This window comes from Centropristis striata, chromosome 11 (assembly GCF_030273125.1).
Source record: "Centropristis striata isolate RG_2023a ecotype Rhode Island chromosome 11, C.striata_1.0, whole genome shotgun sequence".
NCBI lineage: Eukaryota > Metazoa > Chordata > Actinopteri > Perciformes > Serranidae > Centropristis > Centropristis striata.
In genome coordinates this window covers 524,585-542,837 of record NC_081527.1, presented here as the reverse complement: position 1 = coordinate 542,837, position 18,253 = coordinate 524,585, and the positions used below count along the sequence as shown (strand labels likewise).

The 18,253-nt window shown below is 38.1% G+C and overlaps 1 protein-coding gene across 1 annotated transcript in view; it reads right to left on the bottom strand.

Annotated features, from left to right (window-relative positions):
• Window positions 1-18,253, bottom strand: part of pappa2 (pappalysin 2) — a gene marked incomplete at its 3' end in the record, with an annotated part of 136,080 nt that overhangs the window by 69,489 nt on the left and 48,338 nt on the right. Inside the window, exons 10-13 of the mRNA XM_059344316.1 lie at window positions 15,406-15,588; window positions 12,720-13,023; window positions 5,706-5,834; window positions 3,674-3,759 (exon numbers count right to left, since the gene is read on the bottom strand). Coding sequence (XP_059200299.1) covers window positions 3,674-3,759; window positions 5,706-5,834; window positions 12,720-13,023; window positions 15,406-15,588 — 702 coding nt within the window. The remainder of the gene's footprint in view (window positions 1-3,673; window positions 3,760-5,705; window positions 5,835-12,719; window positions 13,024-15,405; window positions 15,589-18,253) is intronic.

The following is an 18,253-nucleotide window of genomic DNA, read 5'->3' as shown; positions in this document are numbered from 1 at the left end:
ATAAAACACATCTCAGCCTCATGCAACACAAAACTAGAGACCAAGGGCATCAGTTTCCTGAGCAGAAGAACTTATCATCCATTTGTACAGATATCTCCAAATGTGAAAAGTTTTAAATACTAAACATGTGTTTTTCCATGGTGCTGATGTGCTATCTCCTCACCTAGAACACTAGATGAAGAAGAAGCTGCAGGTTTGAGAGTTTCAGAGCTCTAACAGGTGAATCTGTTCTCAGTCAGTGAATGTTGAACACCCACCAAGCTGATTTCTGGCAGCCACATGACTCACCAAGCCGCAAATCAACTGTTTCATAACGTTTCTGCTCTGACCATAAATCTTTGGTGGTTAATCCTGAGAACACATCATGCATTCTTGCCTAAACCTCACCAAACGTTAACGGGGCCTAAACCCTAACCACAGTTGTTGTTTCCTAATTCCAAGCTTCTTGTTGGAGAAAAAAATAAAATAAATAACTTTGCCAACAAAGGATGACAAATAACGGAGCCCACCTCCTCTGCACGGTCTGACTGTGGCGGTCGGAGCTACAAGGTGGCCTCCATCACTGAACTATGGCTCCATGAACAACCAGAGTCAGGAGCAGAAAGCTCCCACAGCTGGTTCTGATCTCCCACTGAGGAGAGCTGGCCCTCTGCTGCAGATGTGATTTGATAATAAAAAACGTATTACTTACTTTAGATATTGCATATCAACATGAAAAATGGCAATGATGTCTAAAACACAACTGTTATTGTGAGCAGATTTTTGCAAATGTTTGATACAAATCAATACACTTCATTTATCAGTTTTCCCGAGCCTGTATGGATCGCTGGAGAGGCCCAAACTGTAGATTTAATAAAGGCAACATGGCTGACATGTGTTTCCAGACTGCTGAGAGTGTTTTTCTGGCGTTTCTCTGCCAGCCTAATGTCAAAACGCTTCAGATTTCTAAACAAGACTTAGCAGAGAAACCTTCCTCTTCACCCTTCGGCTCATCTGTTTCCTCTTATGTTGTGGTGATGCTACATTAATGGTTTGTGGAATCAGTTCAAGCCAGAAGCTTTTATGTCTTGTAAATTAAATTTGATTGGCTTGAATTTTTTTCTTATTACTGCTGCATGCACAAATGAGACATTTCAGCTCTTTGACACTAAAAGTTTATATGGTGTTCATGTTTCACATGTAAGGGAGGGTTTGATGTGTGAAAATAAAAAAAGTGTTGCTCAACATGCTTTTTCTGCTTTAACACATTCAAAATGTTACAAATGTGTCCACAAATCATTAGCAATCAAAATGAGTTTGATTGAAATACTTTAATGTGTTTTTCTTCTGTTCATTCCAATGGATCAACAACCTGAAAACTACCAATAGTGAAAACGACAATAAATAGTCTTAAGAGACCATTTTCTAGAGAAAAACAGGAGTTTAACCCTCTGGAGACTGTGAAAGCTCCGCAACTCTTCATGAGGTAGAAACGTTCAGCAGCATGTTTCCTGCTGCAGCTCAACTCTAACATTTACATGTCACATTTAGTGCGTTTACATTTTCAGCAAAGGGAAAGTGTTATTTTCCTTTTTTTTGCAGATATTTTCAAATTCTGCAGTGTGCATTCAGCATTTTAATGTAATATTTTATGTTAAATGTCTTTTTGTGATTTTTGTGTGTTTTTGTAATTTTTTGTTTTTTGTAAAAAAAATGTTTATGTTAGAGGCTCTTTGTCTCTATATTTAGACTATTCAGACCCTCTAGAGACTCTTTGTCTCTATATTTAGACTATTCAGACCCTCTAGAGACTCTTTGTCTCTATATTTAGACTATTCAGACCCTCTAGAGACTCTTTGTCTCTATATTTAGACTATTGAGACCCTCTAGAGACTCTTTGTCTCTATATTTAGACTATTCAGACCCTCTAGAGACTCTTTGTCTCTATATTTAGACTATTCAGACCCTCTAGAGACTCTTTGTCTCTATATTTAGACTATTCAGACCCTCTAGAGACTCTTTGTCTCTATATTTAGACTATTCAGACCCTCTAGAGACTCTTTGTCTCTATATTTAGACTATTCAGACCCTCTAGAGACTCTTTGTCTCTATATTTAGACTATTCAGACTCTCTAGAGACTCTTTGTCTCTATATTTAGACTATTCAGACCCCTCTATATATATATATATATATATATATATATATATATATATATATATATATATATAGGCTCCGAATAGTCTTAATATAGAGACAAAGAGTCTCTAGAACACTCTTCTTTCCAACAAGTACTGAGTGGAAACAGGCCTTTTGATGCCTGCAGCCTCTGTGAACTAGTTGTGATAGGAGCATGTTTATCACTAACCGTTGAAGGTTGAAAGTAAAGTCCTTCATGAAAGATTTTAGTTTCTGTGTCTCCGTCACATATTTCGCTTCATAATTAAAGGCACATTTTAAACAGGAGACAGATCTGGACTAGAAACAGAGAGTCTAGTCTCTGCTGAGCTCCAGAATGAGACTGATTGTCCTGCTGCAGTAAGCCGGGACGTCCCTGTTAAACAAGTTGTCTGGAGGCAACATTTGTTGCTCTGAAACCTGTAACTTGCATTTGTAGATGCAACACTTTTTTCATGCAGGTGTTGACGCAGTGGAATGTTGGTTCCACTTCCTTACTTACAGAAGGTTCTCTACTAAACACTAAATATATTGTCTTTGCACAGTTTACAATTGAAAATATGGAAAAATGGATTCTATTCTATTTTATTTACATTCTCCACAGCGTTCCAACTGTTTAGTGAAGGGCTTGATATGAACTGATGGCTGAAAGAGGCTGTGTGGCTCTACTGACCAACACATTACATCATGTGTTAAAGACAGTTTTGCATTCGGATGGAGTCATAAACACTACAGGCCAAAAGTTTGGAAGCAACGTTAATAATTCATACAAAAAAGATCATCATTGCTATACTTTCCAACAAAATAAACATGATTATTATATAAAGAGTCACTTATTAGAACACATTTTAACTATAATTATCAGGTCTTTGGGTTTTTATTGCTTAGACTTTGTGTTTCCTTCTTTCCTTAATGTATAAATCTGAACTCTTGTTTCTCCTGTCAGCGATATGAACACAGTTGAGATTTATTGGGATTTTTGTCTCCAAACTCTCAAAAGACAAAGAGATAAAGTGAATAATGCAAACTCTGATTTGTTTTTGACTTTTGAACTGAAGTTGTGACTCTTCCTAATCTCCTCCACCCTAAAACTTATTTTCTTTTGTTAACATTTATTCACCAATGGTCTGATAACATCAATGTTTACCTAAAGGTCAATGGAAAAAATTGGTTCAATTCAATAAAGGTAAAGTCTGATCATGTAGTAAACACATCCAGAAATACACACAATACACACTGGTTTTTAATAAAGACACTGAGAACACAACATTTAAGTTGCTTCCAAACTTTGGGCCTGTAGTGTATGACAGTAATAAATATAATACATAAATACATAAATAAATATAAATCTAGACATCTAAGGCTACGTTCACACTGCAGGCTTTGATGCTCAATTCAGATTTTCTTGCTCAGACCAGATTTTTTCATTTGGCTCTTCACAATATGTTTTAAATGTGGCCTATATAGGAGTTAGCCTGGCTAACACCAGACTATATAGGAGTTATAGGAGTCACTCACCGTTGCAGTTGAAGCCGGTCTCCTTGAGGCATTTCTTGGAGCAGCCGTCAGCATCCAACAGATTACTGTCGTCACATTCTTCTGTCCTACAGAGAGACAACAGCCATCACACCTCCAGTTACCATGACAACCACAGGTCAATGTGTAACTGGTCCTGTTAACCCTCTGGGCTCTATGATAACGTGGCTTTCTTCAAAGCGCCGTAAGAAAAATCGAGGTGACGTAGAGCTGCTGTCGACTTCACTCCAGATTACAGACTTGAAACTTTCTCCAGTTTTCTGTTTGATGTTCTGACATGTAAAACCAAAGATATGATCGTTTTAATTTGATAGTACGGAAATATTTATTCAAGTGTGACAGTAGGATGGGACGAGGCAGGCGTGGCATTCTGTAAAAATGGAAAAAAGAGTCTAATCATCTAACACAGTTCCTATAAATAAACAGGATTTTATGGTCATTTTTTTATGTATAGTTTTATTATATTTGAATTTTACCTTTATATCTGCAACCTATGTTTACATTTTTCAGGTCCGAAACAGTTAATTGAGCATATTTGTGTTTTTTTATTGTCATAAATAGTAAATTTTTTGTGTATTTTTGGGCTCAATATGTTAATAAAGTGGGTTAAAGTGAAAAATAATAGTCAGATCATGTTGAAGTTGTGCTGAGAAAATACCAAATACCAAACATGAGTATAGTAAATATTATGTGGTATATAAAGGGCAAATAGGCTCAGAGAAATAAATTCTTGTGTCTTTTTTGTGTCTTCTCGTGTCTTTTTTGTGTCTCTTTGTTTCTTTTTTGTCTTTTTGTGTCTTTTTCTTGTCTGTTTTTGTTCATCGTTTTAGACTAAACACCTTTTTAGCAGTGTGGGTCTTTTTTGCCTGTTTTATTTGGATATTTCTGCATACTAAATACTCTTGGAATTGCATAAATTATATGACTGGAAAACTGAGACTCTTGTGGATTCAATGAGCCTGATTTGTTTCATGTGTGATAATCTTTGTCTCCATAGGAGACATTTCTTTAAACTGGACCTCAGAGTATAAAATGAGCTGCTAATACAATCACAGCTTCATGAAACTTTACCACCACAAACTAGAGACGGAGAGCATTCACAGGTTTCCTATGTACAGTTGAAACCAGAAGTTTACATACACTATATAAAAAGACACATATGCTTTTTTTCTGACTGTCTGACATGAAATCAGACAATCACGTTTCCTGTTTTAGGTCCGTTAGGATTACCTAAATTATTTCTGTTTGCTAAATGCCAGAATAATGAGAGAAGGATTTTTTTAGACCATTTTTTATGACTTTCTTCAAAGTCAGAAGTTTACATACACTAACATTATTATGCCTTGAAACTATTTGGGAAAGCCCAGATGATGATGTCATGTCTTTGGAAGCTTCTGATAGGTTTATTGACAACATTAGAGTTAATTGGAGACACACCTGTGGATGTATTTTAAGGCACACCTGAAACACACTGCTTCTTTGTGTGACATCATGGGAAAGTCAAAAGAAATCATATGCACATTTTATTCTGGCATTTAGCAAATAGAAATAATTTTGGTAATGCTAACGGACCTAAAACAGGAAAAGTGATTGTCTGATTTCATGTCAGACAGTCAGAAAAAAAGCATATGTGTCTTTTTATATAGTGTATGTGAACTTCTGGTTCCAACTGTATATTGACAATAAGGGGTTTCTCAGCGTTTCTCTCCACAACAGAAATGAATCACCAACCAATCACTGAAAAACATCATTCTTGCCAAAATCTACCAAAATGTCAAAAGTTTTGATACCAGATCACAGCATGGGGTCTTCTATGGTGTTTCTCAAGATCTTGGTGTCTTAATGTGCTATTTTGGTGCCATTTTTGACCATTTTACCAATTTTCAAGTGGTCAGAAATGACTAAACATCCCCCAAACATTCCCAGTTAGCCCTCTAAAAGACAAAAGGGGCAGAATGATAAACAGAACAGCAGAATGATCAGTGGTTAGAATATTGTCAAAAGGTAAACAAACCCTTGTATGAGGCCGTCTCCACAGTAGGGCTGCCCATGGGAGTAGATGAGAGGAGAGGAGGGGTCGCTGAGGAGACCACCGGCTTCCACCTGGACCGTGTACTGGTACTCTACTCCCTGGACTACAGAGCTGGAGAGGAGGAGGAGGAGGAGCAGGAGCAGGAGGAGGAGGAGCAGGAGGAGGAGGAGGAGGAGGAGGAGGAGGAGGAGGAGGAGGAGGAGAGGAGGAGGAGGAGGAGCAGGAGGAGGAGGAGAGTGAAAGGGATTTTGTAATTGGCATAATAAAAACATGAAACAGAAGTTTGTTATGTTGTAATGAGGTTTTTACTGCTCGGTGGTTCAACCTGATCATATAATCTTTACAGGCTTGTTGATCAATAACAATGACTCATTCAATACTTGACGAAACAAGGAATAATTATTGTGGTTATTGGTGCCAGAGAAGTGACCTCATCCTCTTGGATTGTTGCTTATATTGTATTATTTTAGATAAGAAGCATTTGCAGTACAAATCAATCCTGCTTTAGTCCTGGTGGATTCTGTAAACCAGTGGTTCTCAAATGGGGTCCGCGTCCCCCTGGGGGTCCGTGAAGGCACTCCAGGGGGTCCGTGAGATTTTAAAATATACATTTAAAAAATTAAATGTCATTCTCCTAAAAACCCAGAGTGCCCTCCCATGTATAATGACTGAATACATAAGCTTAAGCAACAAAAATATTGTTTATTTTTGTTCAAGTCCAACAGACCAGTGTAATTGTTGCCATTAAGTGTAGCAATAGCATATTTATGTTTTAAATATAGTACATTTCATAAATCCAGGTAGCCTATAGGTAGGTAGACCTTCTGTAAACTAGAATACTTTGGTTTTTGAAGTAAAACACAATCCACGCTAGCTAGCACACTAGCCGCTAGCTGCTATATGTTTAGCATTGAGGTGATACTTGAGGCTGGATGTGCTGCTATGGTGATATGTGAATTCCTTGTTGCCTAGCAACACAACCATGCTCTTATGGACGCTTCCATCCGTTGGTTTTTAGTAACTAAATGTCCCATCATCCACGGGGCCAACCAAAGGTCTCATCAGCTTCTTCCTTCATGTTCACTGTGGTTTGTTGTTGTCTCAACTCATCAACGCTAGTTGGTGCTCCAGTATAATCGCTCCTCCTGAAACTCATCCAGGGAGAAACGTTCCGCGCTGCAAAGTGGTGAACCAGTGGTGAACCAGTGGAGAACCAGTGGAGAACCAGTGGAGAACCAGTGGTGTAAACAGTGGAGAACCAGTGGAGAACCAGTGGAGAACCAGTGGTGTAAACAGTGGAGAACCAGTGGAGAACCAGTGGAGAACCAGTGGCGAACCGGTGGAGAACCAGTGGAGAACCAGTGGTGAACCGGTGGTGAACCAGTGGTGAACCAGTGGAGAACCGGTGGAGAACCAGTGGTTAACCAGTGGAGAACCGGTGGAGAACCAGTGGTTAACCAGTGGTTAACCGGTGGAGAACCAGTGGAGAACCGGTGGGGAACCAGCGGTGAACCAGCGGTGAACCAGTGGAGAACCAGTGGAGAACCAGTGGTGTAACCAGTGGAGAACCAGTGATCAACCAGCGGTGTAACCAGTGGAGAACCAGTGGAGAACCAGTGGAGAACCAGTGGAGAACCAGTGGTGTAACCAGTGGCTGGTGGAGCAGCACCAGTAGCTGAAGTTCTCCTCTGTGACCTTGCAGCATGGTGACCTGGAGCCCCAGCAGGAAGTGGTTTCTGATATCGGGGCTCTGGTGTCGGACTATTGATCTGTTTTGGTGGCTGTTCTATAAAAAGAGCCTCCTCCCTCTGTTCCCAGTCCATCTGCTGCTCCTGTTAACTCTCACTACCTCAGCTCTGTCTGCTTCTCTATTAATTATGGATCAGAGAAAGAAATGAAGAATATGAAAACCCTCCGTCCCTTCGTATCAGTACAGAGTCTAACTGCACAAAGGTTAAACTGGGAAAACCTGCTTTAAAGTTTTTTAACGTGTTTTAACCCTCTGGTGTTCCCTCTAAAGTTTTGGCTTTTACACAAGCTTCCATGTCACATTTAGTGCATCAACTCTTTTCCAGCAAAGGTTAAATAAAAACACCTCGACCAACTGTTATTTTCCATTTTTTTGCAGATATTTTCAAACTCTGCAGATTGCATTCAGCATTTTAATTTTTGTATTTGTTTTGTATTTTGTTGTGTTTTTTTAAATTTTTTGTGTGTTTTTATGTGTGTTTTATGTGCGGGTTTTTTTTGTGTGGTTTTTGTAAAACCAAGTGTTTTCGGTGTGTTTTTGTGTGTTTTGTGTGTGTTTTATGTGTCTGGCAGAATGAAAAGGAGTGTTAGCTAGGAGAGTTAATTGGTCAGCTAAATTGGTTATATGTATTTAAGTGATATTACACCTATTTCTACATGTATTGATGTGATTTTTTTGCTCAAAAATCATGATGATTTATTTGAGCTTTGACCCCAAAAATGCAGTTACTGCATTGCTGTAAAAGGTTCTAATAGTGATGATAAACAGAGCAGGAACTATAATGTTGTTGTCTTCTTTCAGCTTTTATATTTAGTTTTCAGTGAATAAACATTTTCACATTGATTTTGTTATAAATGTATTACAAAGTGTTGTAACAACTCTATTCCAGACTAAATATTATAAAGTAACTTTACTTCATCACTATCTAGATAATAATTTCCCTTTCAAATAAACTTATAATTTCTATTATTTTTATGTTTAAATTAGTTTATATATCCAAAGCAGACTATGGTAACTGCAATTATTGCTTGGTTTTGAGTTGGATTTTGTGGATTTTATATCATTATTTCTCTGAAATAAAGCAAAACTGAAATCTAAAACTTTGTCACCAGATAAAACAGACATCAAAGAGTTAATTTTTAGTTAAAACTCTTTGTTACTGCAGTTAGACTTTATAGAGCAGTGTACTGTATCTATATTTGGATCTATCCTGCAGCTCTCTGCTCTCTGAGGCCTCTTCATGATAATGATGATGATGTTTAGGTCATCTTTTCCTCTTCCCCTTGTTGCTCTCCACACTTCCTCACTACATGTCTAATTCCCTCATAAACTACTAATCTTAATTAACGACTACAGTTACAGGCTGTGGTTGTACTTCTCCTCCAAACAGGAAGTCACAGCTTCCCTCCATGTTTGTCTGGACCAGGTCTGCCTCCTCTGCATTAAAAAGCTCATTCATTTTCTGTTTTGTTCTTGGACAACTAAGATTTCTTTTGTTTACGAGTCATTTTTAATTATGTTTCATGCTGGATGATTATTCACACCAAACATATTCGCACATCACCGGTAAACACAAGATTTAAAGTTGTGCTTTTGCATAATTCTTTTACAATTTTACAGATCCGTAGATTAAATCAACTTGACGATAAATCAACAAATTCATGAGTGAGTCGACTGAGAATTTCTTGGTATACATTACATATTAAACTGAAAACTTCTGCATGCCCAAAGATGCTCTTATGGCTTTAAGTGATGCCGCCTGGCTGCATACAATCACATTCACACACTTTAGATCACCGTATGCAGCAGATTTCCTCCTGGAAACACTCGAATAAACCAGGAATAAAAAGTGGAGACGAGACGCCACTTTAGGTCTTCTGTTCAGACCGTCACCATGGAAACGGAGCCTCAGACAGAGAACGTCTTCGGAGACAGAAAGCTGAATAGTTTAGCAGGAGAACGACGAGGCAGGTTAGTCAGAGGCAGGCAGGGTCGGCAACGGGAGGAAAATGCTGGAGAGTCTTGCATGGAGGCTGAGAACAATCTGTGTATGTGTGAACCAGAGAGGAATAAGAAGTGCGTCTTCTGTTCAGACCGTCACCATGGAAACAGAGCCTCAATGTCCAATGACAGAATACCTGATTATAGAGATGGAAGTTGCAGCGTTTTGATGAATTGAACAGTTCTCTCTCTCTCTCTGTTCTCCCTGTCTGACCATAGTTCAGCAGGAGGAAACGACTCAGGACCAGGTCCAAGTCGTCGCTGGTGTTTATGGCCTCTGCTGCTCACATTTTGTTCATATTCCAAAAAAGGGGAAAAAAATGTGCCTCTGCTTACTCAGTCCTGTTTCTACAGTATCTCCCACTTTAAGTTTCACTTCTCTATTCCTCCCATAACTCCTTATCTATATCTCTTCCAATTCCCCTTGTCTCCCCTCTCTCTCTCTCTCTCTCTCTCTCTCTCTCTCTTCTTCTTCATCTCTTCTTCTCCATTATCCCTCCCTCTCTTCTTCCCCAAACTCATTGCTCTCAAACACTCTCTTCTCCTCACATCAACCCCTCTCTGCCCTCCTCAGTCCCACATAACTCAATTCCCACTGGTTCTTACATCTTTTTGCACTTAGACACAGCTTGTGTAACATAGGAGACGTGTTCCCTGAAAAATAAACTGTTTTTTGAAGCTGTGTCCGTCCGCCGAACATCCACTCTGCTGGGTAAAGATAGCGGGATTTAAAATCAGCCCCGAATGATCTGCAATCATCCTGTGACATCACTGTCGTATCCTGGCAGCTCTTTGTGGAGATAGGAGGAGAAACTGGCTCCCAGCGTTTGTACTCGGACTCTGGTAATGATTTGGACGCCCCACAAATACGAGACGGGACCCTGTTCAACCTTATTCAGCTTAGCCCTGAAACTTTCCTCAGCGTGCTTTTGATTGAGTATATGCTTGTTGAAACAGATTTGGATCAGCAGCCGCAGCTCGGCATCCCCATGCTGGAAACATTTGAGCTCCTCAAACAGAACCAGACCCAAACAGAGAGACAGATAACTGTGGATTAGCAGATCTGAGGACACACACACACACACACACACACACACACAGATACAGATACAGAGGTATGCTGTTGAACTTAAACTCCATGTTGGCCCTAAATAACTCTTTTTACCCTCAGTCTGAGGCTCCGTTTCCATGGTGACGGTCTGAACAGAAGACTAAAGTGGCGTCTCGTCTTCACTTCTTATTCCTCTCTGGTTCACACATACACAGATTGTTCTCAGCCTCCATGTAAGACTCTCCAGCATTTTCCTCCCGTTGCCGACCCTGCCTGCCTCTGACTAACCTGCCTCGTCCTTCTCCTGGTAAACTATTCAGCTTTCTGTCTTTTGTCGTTTTTACCCCCAACCGTCCTGGTGTAAACGGGGCCTTAAAGTCCATGTTGGCCCTAAATAACTTTTTTACCTTCAGTCTTATTTTCCTCGGAGGCTGCTGACGTCTTACAAGGCAGTTTGTGTTATGTATGTAAATTATTAAAAAACACACAAAATTACAAAAAAAAGACACAAAATTATTTTTTTTAAAAGACACAAAATTACAAAAAAAAGACACAAAATTATTTTAAAAAGACACAAAATTACCAAAAAAAGACACAAAATGACCAAAAACAGTAATTAAAGGGACCTTCCACACACAACACGGTAAAGTGCCATTCATATAAAACTCACATTAAACTTTCATATCAAGGTGGGGGCCACAAAATATCGTCACGAGGGCCACAATTGGCCCGCGGGCCGCCAGTTTGAGCCCCCTGGGTTAAACCTTTGGCCTACCTGTCGGTGAAGGTGTGCTGGCTCTGAGGTGGGGGGGTCTTCCCGGTGAAGGGTGTGTGTGTGTGTGTGTGTGTTGTTGTGTGTGTACACAGCATTAGTAGTTGGCACAGAGTCCCTGTAATAAATATTAATTTACACCTGGAGACTGGGGAACTTGTCTCAGGCGGACTCGAGGGTATTTTAGGGTTGTTTAAGGTGGTTTGGACAGAAAACCAACACACCTGTCAGTTCCCATCATGCACTGCGGTTCCCTCTACCTGTCTGGAGTTTGTTCTCCAGCTGGGATCCCTACTATAACGTATGGAGAGACCTCAGAGGGCTAAGAGTAGATAGATGACATTTTCATTGCAAAAATCCGTGTTTACTCTATGATCAGCGTAAAGGGGTCAAGGGTTAACTTGGATGGTTTGCACTATCCAGTGGTGGAAGTTAAAAAAAAAGAGTCAAAATCACACAAAAAAAGTCAAAATAACAAGGAAAAGTTGAAGTCAAGAGAAAAAAATCAAACTGAGAAGAAAAATGTCCAAGTCACGAGAAAAAGTCAAAATAAGGACCAAAAAGGTAAACGAGAAAAAAGTCAGTCACAAGAAAAAACCCAACGTGGCAAAAAAAGTCGAAATCACGAAAAAATAAATCAAAATCAAGAAAAAATGACAAAATAAAGGCAAAAATTTAAAAATAACAAGACAAAAGTCGAAGTCACAAGAAAAAAGGGAAAATGAAAAAAAAAAGTCGAAATCATGAAAAAAAAATCATAATAACGAGAAAAAAAGTTGAAGGCAAGAGAAAAAAGTCAAAATGAGAAAAAAAAAATTGAAATCACGTAAAAAAAAATTCAAATTCACGAAGAAAATCAAAATAATGACAAAAATGTTAAAAATAACAAGAAGAAGTTGAAGTCAAGAGTACATTAAGGGTTAGGGTCAATTAGATTTAACCTTAACCCTAACTAAGTACATAAATACAAAAAAAGACACAAAATTAAAAAAAAAAGACAAAATTATTTAAAAAAGACACAAAATTACTAAAAAAAGACACAAACTTACAAAAAAGACACATAATTACCAAAAAGACACAAAATGATTAAAAAAAGAGACAAAATTACCAAAAAAAGACACAAAATAAAAAAAGACACAAAATTACCAAAAAAAGACACAAAATTAAAAAAAAAAAAGACACAAAATTATTTTAAAAAGACAAAATTATTAAAAAAGACACAAAATTACCAAAAAAAAGACACAAAATTACCAAAAACAGTAATTAAAGGGACCTTCCCCACACAACACAGTAAAGTGCCATTCATATAAAACTCACATTAAACTTTCATATCAAGGTGGGGGCCACAAAATATCGTCACGAGGGCCAAAATTGGCCCGCGGGCCGGCAGTTTGAGCCCCCTGGGTTAAACCTTTGGCCTACCTGTCGGTGAAGGTGTGCTGGCTCTGAGGTGGGGGGGTCTTCCCGGTGAAGGGGGGCAGCCTGTGGACCCTGTAGACCAGGGGCCGGCAGGAGGAGCACAGAGGGCTGCCGGGGCCCGAAGACAACATGGCCGCGTCGATCTCCATCTTCTCATCGAAGGTGCAGAGTTTAATGGCGGCGATGGCGGCGTTGTGGGCGTCCAGCCGCAGCGTGAGCGGCATGTCGCAGAAGACGTGCTGCGGACCGAGGTTGATGCTCCGCCCCGACGCCGTGATCAGCTCGATGTTGGCGATGGACGGGTTGTCTGGAGGGAGACGCAGAGAAAGTATCAATACTCAATAAAGGATCAATAATCAATAAAGGATCAATACTCAATAAAGTATCAATACTCAATAAAGTATCCATACTAAAATGTTGCATCCCAATACAATATTCATTTTCAAAAGTATCGATCCAACAACTTATTAAGCAGCTAAACCATACAACCTAAAGATATTGTTCTAATTGTTATTGTTTATTGTATTTATTTATTTTGTGCACTACCTCAGACCTGAAGCTTGTTATCATAGTTGCAGTTGCTGTTTTTTATTATAAATATTTAACCTGTGGTTCTGTTCATTTTTACATGTTGCATTTTTCTTCTTAGTAATAATTTTGGGGTCTTTGTTTTTGTCCTGGTGGTATCCAAAACGGTATGGAGTATGGAATATTTTCCTGAGTATCGGTATGGAGTTGAACATATCGTATGGTGACAACAATAACAGAGACACAGCACAGATACATCACATGGTGTTTCTGTCATTTTGAAATCCAATCTGTGAAATCAGCACAATCATGGTTAGAAGTGTAAACAACCCACATGTCTGTTATAATGACTTAAATCAGAAAATAAGTGACATTTTTCTGAAATTTGCATTTTCACAACCTCTCCTGTCCTCTCCCCTCAGCTCTGTGTAAACAGATTGACCGTTTGTCTCAGCAGAATCAATCGTTGCTTCACACACTGTAAAAAAAAAAACAACTGTTGTTTTTATGGTAAAAACCAGCAGCTGTGGTTGAAAAATATACATATATATATATATATCCCATCTTCTTTTAATTTATTTTAAATTTAATTTTGTTTTGTTTTTGTTTGTTTTTGTGTTGTTTGTTACCTTTGTCAATTCTGTATTTTATTGCATTTTTTGCACTTTTATGTGAAGCACTTTGGTGGCTCAGCCGTCTGTAAATGCGCTATATATAATCATAATATAATATATATATATATATATATATATATATATATAAATAAATCTGACTTGACTTGACTTGGCCAGAACTTTACCGTAATAAATACGGTGAAACTTTTTCTAATATTACGGTAAAATTATATTAACACTGTTGATTTCACGTTTCAGATTGACATTTTATTCCATATGTTATTGTTAAAAAATAAAAATAAACGCTGTTCTGCAATATAATTGAGAAGAAAATACTTTATAAATGCTGCATAAATTGAATATTTTACCATTAAATATTACAGTATATTTCTGTTAGAGATATGGTGTTTAGTACATTTAACAGTGAGAAAAAGGATTTTTACAAAAGATAAATGCAAAAATTACAGTGATGGCTTGTATATATATATTACAGTATATTGCCAGTCTATTTTATGTTGCTCTAAGTGCAGATATCATTGTGATCAAGTGAGAATCCTGCCTGAACTGAGGAGCTTCTATCCAATGGACACAAAACAAATAGAGAAAAGCACCTGGTACCAAAGGTGAGCTGAGTTGATTTGGGTGTATTTACCATTTCCCAACTGCTGAGTGCTGACCATTTCCTGTATGCTACAACGTGTGCTGTTGTTAAAATAATTGATTATTTTCTATATTGGTAAAGGATTTTATGCTTGATTTCTGTCTCTGTTGTCTGACTCTGTGTCTGTCTCTGTGCGTGACTATCAGGTCAGCCTTGGTAAATATCTCTATGCATTTATATTAAATCAGGCAATATGATTTTGATACAATGATTATGTTTGTGTGTTAATGTTATAACATATATTTCATTGTCTGTTTCATATTTTTTAGACTTTTAGAATCTATGTGAGACAGTGAAAATCCTTTGGCTCTGTAAGACATGATATCTCTGTAAGACATAACAAGGCAGGAGGTTTTTGTTGAATGTTCTGGAGAAGAAGCCAGGTCAGGATGGCCTTGTCCGGGGCAGCAAGATCGTATGCCCAGCTGGCATGACGTGCCGCTTTGTATTGATTAAAACTGGTGAATCAGCGGATCAAGAAGGCGGGACTTCCTGGAGGAAATCAACCAGCATGTTTTGTTAACAAATGTTAGTATTTTAATGGGTTCAGGGAGAGAGACGTGGTTCAGACTTCACCAACTGAAACCCGTCTGTTTGTATCAGGGACATGAGTTTTTGAACCCGGAGATTCTCTGTAAAATGCACATTTTTTGACGTATTGTAATAAAACTATGTTAAACTGAGAACTTGGACGTCTCCAGCTCTTCATTTCCCATCAACGATCTGCGCAGAAAAATGGTGAAGTTTTTTCTGTTGGTGACAGATTATCAATTTTCAAGGTTTCCTCATGCAATTTTTCTAACAGTGTCTAATCCACCAGCCACATCAGACTGAATGCACTAATAATGATTATTATTATGATATGATATTATGCAGTGGGACCTACTGGAGGAGATGTATGTGACCCAGAGCGTGAGTCTCTGGGGGACCACCGGGTGCAGGAAGCGCAGCGTCAGGGTGCAGCCCTCGGTGTCGGGACACGGTGAGGTCACGTTGGTGTCGTAGAGGCTGAGTTCAGGACTCCAGGCCTGCAGGCTGGGCTCACAGGGCTGCTCCACGTCAGGAGGACCTGGTCCAACACACACACAGACAACGTTTACACTCACATATACTGACTAGAGGGACTTCCTGGACCACTCGTCCCCGCTCAGAGAAACATTAGGACGGACCGTTCTCTAACCTGGTTTTTCCAGTTTTTTATTTACAGAATAAGAAAGGGTCAAACAACTTAAGCAGAAAAATAAGGTAAATAATCAAAAAAATAAAAAGTAGATATTTACTACACCAGGTATATATACACTACCGGTCAAAAGTTTTAGAACACCACAATTTTTCAATTCTTGAAATTCAAGCAGTTCAAGTCAAATGAACAGCTTGAAAGGGTCCAAAGGTAAGTGGTGAACTGCCAGAGGTAAATAAAAAAAGGTAAGCTTAACCAAAACTGGAAAATAATGTACATTTCAGAATTATACAAGTAGGCCTTTTTCAGGGAACAAGAAATGGGTTAACAACTTAACTCTATGGAGTCTTGGGCTATTTTGTCCATTTTTGAATTCTTTTCATGTCTTTGTAAGTCATTTTGTGTCTTTTTTTGGTCATTTTGTGTCTTTTTTTTGTCATTTTGTGTCTTTTTTTAGTCCTTTAGTCCAACATAAAATGTGATTTTGAATCTTTTTTTTACTTTCAAAACACTATCATGCTCAATAAAGAATTTTAAATTTTGCAAATGTGCATTAATTTCAGAGTACACTGAGACATTAAACTGCATCATTTTCAATTAAATTCTGGAAAAGTTGGTGTGTTCTAAAACTTTTGACCAGTAGTGTATATCGTATATATCATCCTGATGTGTAACAAGAGAGAGAGTTTTCCAGATGAGAAACAGAGCGAAGCCTCCTGATGTTCATAAACGCAGCATTAGCAGCTTTAAGCAGGAAGAATCCTCAGCTAATTGTTCCAGTTAGTGATTAACACCATGAATCAGGTTACAGCTGAGTCCCACTGAACCATTAACATGTTAATGAGGTGTTACTGTTCACACCCACTGAGATCATCAGCCGTCTGTGGAAGCTCAACCATCATCAAACTGTCAAACTGAACCAACCGGACTGGAAAGAGTTAATTCAACAAAGCTGTTTCCTTTATTTTCATCATGAATGAAGCACAAAGAGACGAATTCACCAGAGTTCCTCCTGTCCATCGCTGGACACATTTCATCCTTTTACATTCAGAAAACATTTAACATTTTTGGTGCAGTTTACGTAAGTTCTCACACATTTAACTCTCTGTAGTTTTGTTCTATTTCCTCCAGGTCTGACTCCTTCCATCCTGCCTGTATTCACCACTTAAAACATGTTTAAATACCATGTTGGTAGATTTTTCACCTATTTGACCTGATAATAACTGATTTTTTTGTTGTTATTTTTTTGTGTCGTTTTTGTGTCTTTAATTGGTCATTTTGTGTCTTTTTTGTGTCTTTTTTTAGTCATTTTGTGTCTTTTTTGTGTCTTTATTTGGTCATTTTGTGTCTTTTTTGTGTCTCTTTTTGGTCATTTTGTCTTTTTTGTGTCTTTTTTTGTCATTTTGTGTCTTTTTTTTGTCATTTTGTGTCTTTTTTGTGTCTTTTTGGTCATTTTGTCTTTTTGGTCATTTTGTGTCTTTTTTGGTCATTTTGTGTCTTTTTTTGTCTTTAGTCCAACATAAAATGTGATTTTGAATCTTTTTTTTACTTCTAAAACACTGTCATGCTCAATAAAGAATTGTAAATGTTGCAAATGTGAACAAAGTGTGAACAAAATGTGTCAAATCTACCATATAAGAGGGTTCCATCCAGTTCTATCATTTGATACTAAATCTATTTGAGCTTGTCTCCAGTTTTACTTGGTATATCATCATCAAACTGAAACTGGCCTCATGGAGTTTTGGTGGGTTAATGATATAATCATGTGGGACGTGTTAATAATGTGCCACTGTTTGTTAACATGTTTACCACCAAAGTTTAAGAAGGTGATAATATGTTAATATTGTGGTTATAATTGTTGTTCCGCTGCCCCCATGTGGCTATATATATATATATATATATATATATATATATATATATATAAATATATATATATATATTACTCTTTTTACATTTTACTCCCTGTGGCCTTGTATTTCACTGGAATATATAAATCCTGCACCTCTATGGAAACAGTTATAATGATATAAATAATGAAATAAATAAGAAAATGAGCAGCACAGGGGCTCCACAAGGCACTGTTCCGGCTCCACTCCTGTTCTCACTGTACACAGCGGAACACCTCAGAGAAATGATCAGAGATTTCTGCAGGTTCATTTTTGCTGTTTCTGTCTTACTTTACATAGATTATTAACTGCAGCCACGACTCATTTCCTCCCCAAGTATTCTACGTTTCCATCTTCACCCATCCGTCGGATTAGAAACGTGATATTAGATTGTCATCCCCCAACAATTATGCTCTTTTTTCTACAGGAACATGTTGTTCTATGCCAACAACATGATATAGCTGTACTCATTTTACTCATTTTGAATTATAAAATACTTTAATAAACTTCTCAACAGGCTCCTGAAACAGTCTGAGGTCCGGGAAACAGTGTTTTGCCATTTAACCCTTTGGAGTTTGGGTCTATTTTGTTGGTTTTTGACTCTTTTTCATTCTGTCTGTATATGCAACTTAAATAATGATCACCATGCCATGCTGCTATCATCTTTT